Here is a 6,922-nt window from a genome sequence, read left to right on the forward strand (position 1 = left end):
TTGCTTAGTTAATTTTTCTACTACAATTCCCTCCTTTTTGTCATTTTATGACAACATATGAGAATGCACATCTACAGTAAAACATCAAATACATCAATTCACCAGGATTTCAAAATGCATCATCATCATCACTGTAGTGTTAGGCAAACTGCCATTGTCACAGCAATATGCTTCTTTAAATGGGAGGAAGGAGTGATAAAAGCAGATTTAGACAGACAACACAACAACATTACATTCTTCATCACTATCAAAGGGTTCTGGGGAGGAAACCACTCAGGGACGGGAAACACACCTTATCTTGTCGTCACTGTAGATCTAATTCTAATCATCTGGCAGAACAAACAATAGGGACACAGTTGGCCTTCCCTATAAGGTTCATGGAGGCTAAAGTAACCAAACTGTGAGTATAAAGGTGCCATGTGGGGGAGACATACGTGCGAATAGAAGTGTGGCATGTTCAAACAAGCAACCACTTCCTGTAGCTTCAAAGGAAAACAAATCATCATATCACACAGGATGCTTGAGACCCACAAAACGAACTGTCCTGGGAGATTGGTTTGAATGTTCCAAAAACGAAATTCGTATCTAGAGTCAGTCAGCAGGAGATCGCTGTCATCATTATTAAGAGAACAGTTCCACTACTGCCACTCAGACCCAGCTGACTGAAGAGGTCAGCGTTCCATTTGTCGTCTTCTCGGCGTTGTGTGTATCATGTGATTCTCCGAAGCAACTTATTATAAACAGCTGTACTTGTCAGCACTGCCCCCTCTTCACTGATCTTTTGCTTTAATCATTCATTGTGGGTGCAGCAGGTGGATGTTCTGGTTCTGGGACTCTCTTGCAGTGACTGGCATGAATCCATGTTGTCCTCTCAGCAACCTTCACCGCCGTGTGGGTCGTTAAAAGGATCTGGTACGGTCCTGTCCAGCGTCTGTGTCGCCAACTTTTCCGCCTTAGGTCTTTTACTACAACCCAGTCGCCTGGCTTCAGGTCATGAAGTGGTCCAGTTGCCGGGGTAGGGAGTGCGTCTTTTACCTGTTTGTGGATGGCAGATAAAGCAGAAGAGAGATTTGTACAATAACATAGCATTTCATCTTCACAGAGAGATGTTGAGGGCATTGGTCTTTTAACAGGTCCAATGCCCGTGTTCGCTGGGCGTCCGAACAGAATCTCAAATGGGCTCAATCCATATTTTGGTCTGACCCTCATTCTCATTTGCATGAGAACAAGTGGGAGAGCCTTAGGCCACGATAATCCAGTTTCCTCACAGCATTTTGCCAATTTGTTTTTTAGCGTGCCATTTTCTCTTTCAACCGCTCCAGCACTAGCTGGGTGGTAGGCACAATGTTTTCTCAGATCAAAGCCCAAATACTTACTCATTTGTTTCTGTGCAGCACTAACAAAAGGAGTTCCGTTGTCACTGCTGATTTTACTCGGGATTCCCCATCTAGGAATAAGTTCAGTGATCAACGCTTTAACTACGGCACCTGTGTCTTGTTTCGATGTGGGGAAAACTTCAACCCATTTAGAAAACATATCAACTATAACCAAGCAATATTTTTTCCCTTCACTCGGTGTTAGTTCAATAAAATCCATCTGTAGATGATCAAATGGTTTGTCAGGTGGAGGATGTGCAGCTTGTGGGGCCTGCATTCCTCTACCAATGTTGTTAGTAGCACAAATCATGCATGCTTGACAAAACTTCTGAGCGTAGCTAGAAAACCCCTTAGTGAACCAATGTTGTGAAATAGCAGCCATCATTGATCCTTTTGAAACATGATCCTTCCCATGCGTTAACTTTGCATAATGAGGAAACAGATATTTTGGCAGACAAGGTTTCCCCTCAGGGCCCACCCACACCCCATGTGTGTGTGTGCAACCACTTCTCTTCCAAAGTCCTCGCTCATCTGCTGTTGCTCTAAGTTGAAGGTCTTGCAGGTCAGCCGTGGGGGTGGTGGGGTCGACCTGTAAGAGGATGTGTGAAGCAGATAGTGGCTGGCAAGCAGCTGCTTTCGCTGCTGCATCTGCCCTGGCATTTCCTTGTGATACTGGGTCATTGTTGGAAGTGTGAGCATCACATTTACATACAGCAACCTGTTTGGGGAGGAGGACAGCATCAAGCATCTGAGACACTAGAGCATGATGCGCAATTGGTTTGCCTGATGATGTAAGGAATTCTCTGTGTTTCCAAATCGTGCCAAAATCATGTACTACACCAAATGCATATCTACTGTCAGTGTAGATGTTAACCCTTTTCCCCTTAGCCAATTTGCATGCTTCAATGAGAGCAGTGAGCTCTGCTGCCTGTGCAGACAGGGAAGCAGGGAGAGGTCGTGCAATCAATGTATCATGTGCTGTTACCACAGAGAAACCAACTTGATTTGCTCCTGTGTCTGAATTGCAAGACGCTGATCCATCCACAAAAAGTTCAAGGTCTGGATTCTGCAGTGGTGTTTCCTGTAAATCTGGTCTGGGGGAACAAACTTCGGTTATTGTTACTACACAATTATGTTGTTCACCATCTCCTTCTGTTGGAAGAAGAGTAGCTGGGTTAAGAACATTACATCTTTTCACAGTGATGTTAGGCATTTCCAACAGAATAGCATGATAACGGAGCCAGCGTGCAGCAGACAAATGAGATGTCTTTTGTTCCAACAAAATCAAAGACACAGCATGTGGTACCAACAGGGTGAGTGGGGAGTACCCCACTAAATCCCTGGATGCCATTACAGCCTTCTCTGCCGCTGCTACAGCTCTGAGACAAGTAGGCAGCCCTGCAGCAACTGGATCAAGTTTTGCTGAGAAAAATGCAACAGGTCTCTGTTTGCCCCCATGTTCCTGGAGGAGAACTGAAGTCATGTAGCCCCCCTTTTCGTCAACAGCCTGTGTGAAAGGTCGGTCAGGGTTGGGTAGCCCTAAAGTCGGAGTCGTTTGTAAGGTCAGTTTCAAGTCAGTGAAAGCTTTCTCCGCGTCATCAGTCCATGTCACTTTGCTATATGCTTGTAAGCCTTGCCCGTGTGCGATTGCGCTAAGGGGCGCCTCGAGGACAGCATAATTAGGAATAAATGATCTACAATAAGAACACATTCCCAGGAATGACATCACTTGTTTCTTTGTGACAGGTTTTGGAATATTTTGAATTGCTAATGCTCTCTTAGGGGAGAGGGATTTGCCCTCTGCTGTGATCACATGCCCTAAAAATGAAACTTGTTCTTTTACAAACTGCAATTTTTTCAGGCTTGCTTTGTGGCCTTGTGCATCTAAATGTTTTAAGAGAGCTACAGTATCTTTTTCACATTGTTCTTTAGTTGGTGCACAAATCATTAAATCGTCAACGTATTGCAAAAGTGCACTTCCTGGTGTTATCTCTAATGAGCTCAAGCTGTCTTTTAGTGCCTGGTTGTAAATGGTAGGTGATTCACAGTAGCCCTGACACAGGCGTGTGAATGTATAACTTTCTCTGTTGAACTCAAATGCAAACCAGTATTGACTGTCTTTATCAATTTGAACGCTAAAAAATGCATTTGCCAGATCAACAACAGAGAACCATTTACTAGCCGGCGGAACTTGGGAAAGGATTGTATAAGGATTTGGAACCGACGGAGCGCGCTGCTGTACTGCGGCATTGACAGCTTTCAAATCTTGAACAAATCGCCAATCATCAGGTTGTGATTCATCGCGAACTTTCTTGACCGGAAAAATCGGAGTTCTCACCGGTGAATCCTTGCAAGGAACAATTACACCTGCCTTCAATAGAGAGTTGAAAACTGGCGTAATACCATCGATGGCTTCCTGTCTGAGTGGATATTGTGATTGATGTGGTCTGTAGTCGGATTTTGGTTTGATGACTACAGGTTTCATGTTTCGAATTAAACCCACATCATGATTGCCTTGAGCCCAAAGTGTCTTAGGGACCTCTTTTAGAGCCGGGTGTGTTTCTGAAATGTTGTCTGTGTCATATAAATATGCATGTGCATTCTGAGTGTCTGTGTATGTGTCTGGTACCAGTTGAACAGTTCTGAATGTGTGAACAACAGACGTAAATCGTTTTCTATACACTTTCAAAGCAGAATTATACTGAACCAAAAGATCTGATGTCTTTTCCCAGACGTCAGCATGGACACATTTTTTTATCCACGGTCCCAAGTCTTGCCATTCATCATTTTTGTGTTTTGACAGTGAGACATGTGGATGGGAATCAGGAACGTCATAAAGGGAAGCAACCTCTGAATATCTGTGAAGGAACTGAGAGGGTGACTTATATTCTGGTTTAGATAAAATTACGGAAACAGCACATCTATGTTCATTCCAGAACATGCAACTTAGTGTTAACTTCTCTCTCACACAACTTTCTCTAAACCATCTTTTCTCAAATCCTGAATCTTTCCCTTCGTGTATGTGTGCAATGCAGTGTAAGTCTTCTGGATGCATATAAGTGGTGTCTGTTCCTAGTGTGACTGAATGTGCCTTATCCACTAGATCAGTGTTGATTGAGGTGACAACAGATGAGCAGAGCTTCCATTCATATGCATATAGCAGTGAATCAGCATTATACTTAATGCATGTGTAAATCTGTGGTTGATCCAGATCAGCCGTTCGGACCACTACGACACCTGATGGGGTGGAAATTAAAGAAATGCCCATAAGACACATTACATCTCTTCCCATCAAATTAATTGGACAACATGAGGATAGCAAAAATGAACACTTAAATTTTCCTGTGCCGCTATCACTACATATTAAAGGAGTCGTGAATTTTTCAACCACGGTGCTTCCTGAAGCCCCCACAGATCTAACAAATCGTCCACTCATTTTAGGAGGTGTTTCAAACATATTGCTCTTGATGACTGAATGTGTTGCTCCTGAATCTACAAGGAATGTAATGTCTTTCCCTAGCACTGTGAGTGTGTGCGTTGGCATATGAGCATAAGCATCTGATTGATACTTAACATATGTTTCTATAAGTAATTTGTCTTTCTTTTCTAAAAAATCTTTTACTTCTGTGATAGGTGTTTGTGTTGGTGTGGTGCATTCACCCTCTTGATGTGTGATGTGTTCCTCACGGTCTCGTTCTGTGTCCAAAGATGCTGGTTCCTCCCTCTCCTCCGCCCCCGCCTCGGTTCAATCAGCATTGTAAGGTTGCTGTCTCCCCGGACAATCTTTTGCCCAATGTCCCTTCTCTCCACAGAAAAAACAAATGTTCGGATCATAATTCCGCGTGCGATCTCCCCTTCTTCCTTGAAATCCTCCTCTACTCCGTCCGCGCCCTCGGCCTCTTGAATACCCGCGAGGTGCACCCGCGAACATGGTCAATGTGGCGTGATGCAGATCAGTCTCTCTTTCCTCCTTCTTCCTCTTGTCTCCATCTCTGATTAATTTCTCAGCATGCACTGCATGTGATTCTATCAAGCTGAGTTTTCCAGAGTCCCACTGGATGCATGTGTCCCCCTCCTCTGGTGTGAGGTGGAGAAAGGGGTTGCGGGTCTGGAATGTTGTATGGTGGAGGAAGTGGTGGAAGAGGTGGTTGAGGAGGTGGTGGCAAAGGTGGTAGAGGTGGAAGAGGTGGTGGAGCTTGGGCTCCTGCCTGTGGAAAATCCGCTTGCAGTGCAGCTTGGAGTTGTGCAGGTTGTTGTCTTCTTGGCGGGGCAGAGTCGAGGTCGGAATCCTGCATTTTGAAACACTGAGACACTTGTGAGGGTTTATCTGTCTTTACAAATGTTTGTTTTTTGTCCCTACGTTGTGCTTCTTCTAACCACATTCCATATCCCTTCCATTCTGCCTGAAATGTATGTTTCACTCTTTCTTTCTCCTCTAACTTTAGTCTCAACTGTTTCAGCTGCCTCATGCTAAAACTCCCCCCCTCTGGAAACCCACATTCATTCATCCAAACTTTCACCTGGTTTAATGCTGTGTCACCATAGTTCCTTCGCATAAAATTCATATTAGGACTACTCAGATCAGTTCCATCGAATTTTTCTTTACTGTTACTTTTACCCATATTAAAAAAAAATTATGTTAAGTTTTAGTTATCTTAAATCTTTAATCAATCTCCAAAAACACTTTCGTAAGGAGCAATATAGGAAACGTAATAATATTAATATCCTCAAAACACTTTAGTATCCCCTATATAATAATCAGTAGTAATTTCCTTATAATTACTTGTTCAATTAATTTCTCAATTCGTCTCTTTTTTTTTTTTTTTTTTTATTTTTTTTATTTTTCTAATACACTTTTAAATATCCTGCTTACCCAACATAAATCATAGTGCACTAAAGAAGTTCTCTACATAGCGCGCTTTTTGTTTGAGTTGTCTGACACAATGCAAATACACTCAGTATTATGTCCTCTCTGTGGTTGCAGTCGAAACAACTCCTTAAGGTACCTCGTCAGTCTACCTTCCAGGTTTCTTCTAAACCTTGGTTAAAAATTTACAGGGCTTTCACCTGTCTGGAGGATCCCGTTCCTCTTAGACCAACTTCTCCGTAACACTATGCTTTGCTTGGTATATATTACACTTGAAATCTCAGATTCTCACCAGATAGATCGCAGCGCTGAGACGATCCGGGACTCGGGTCTTTAGTCCCTGCATCTCACCCGTATGGGGAGGTTAAGGTTGGAAACTTTTTTTTTCCAAGATGATCGGTCAACCGTTGACCCGAGTCCAGATCCGTCCAGACGTGCGATCCCACTTCTGACACCAAATTGTGATGGAAATCTGGAGATACAAGAGGCTGGAAACAACAAAGTTATCTACGTGTATTTAATAAGGGGCTTTCTGCAGAAAGGATCAACACAGGGAGACCACAAGGATCTCAGAGTGAGGATGAAGAACAGTCAAAAACACAGATCTTATATAGGAGGATTTAGGGCTGTCCTTCTGAACCAATCCAGGAAGGATACATGGGTGGGGGAAGGAGAGGAA

The 6,922-nt window shown here is 43.4% G+C and overlaps 1 protein-coding gene across 1 annotated transcript; it reads right to left on the reverse strand.

Annotated features, from left to right (window-relative positions):
- Positions 1-287: 287 nt before the first annotated feature.
- On the reverse strand, positions 288-6,197 carry LOC133965312 (protein NYNRIN-like). The gene has a single exon (XM_062399796.1). The coding sequence runs from the start codon at positions 4,918-4,920 to the stop codon at positions 787-789; it is 4,134 nt and encodes a 1,377-aa protein (XP_062255780.1). The 5' UTR covers positions 4,921-6,197; the 3' UTR covers positions 288-786.
- Positions 6,198-6,922: the final 725 nt, after the last annotated feature.

The sequence above is a fragment of the Platichthys flesus genome, chromosome 11 (assembly GCF_949316205.1).
Source record: "Platichthys flesus chromosome 11, fPlaFle2.1, whole genome shotgun sequence".
Classification (NCBI taxonomy): Eukaryota; Metazoa; Chordata; class Actinopteri; order Pleuronectiformes; family Pleuronectidae; genus Platichthys; species Platichthys flesus.

What these genes read in the sequence shown, in the direction of transcription:
- LOC133965312 (XM_062399796.1), bottom strand. Translation starts at nt 4,920, where the DNA reads ATGCCAACGCACACACTCACAGTGCTAGGGAAAGACATTACATTCCTT.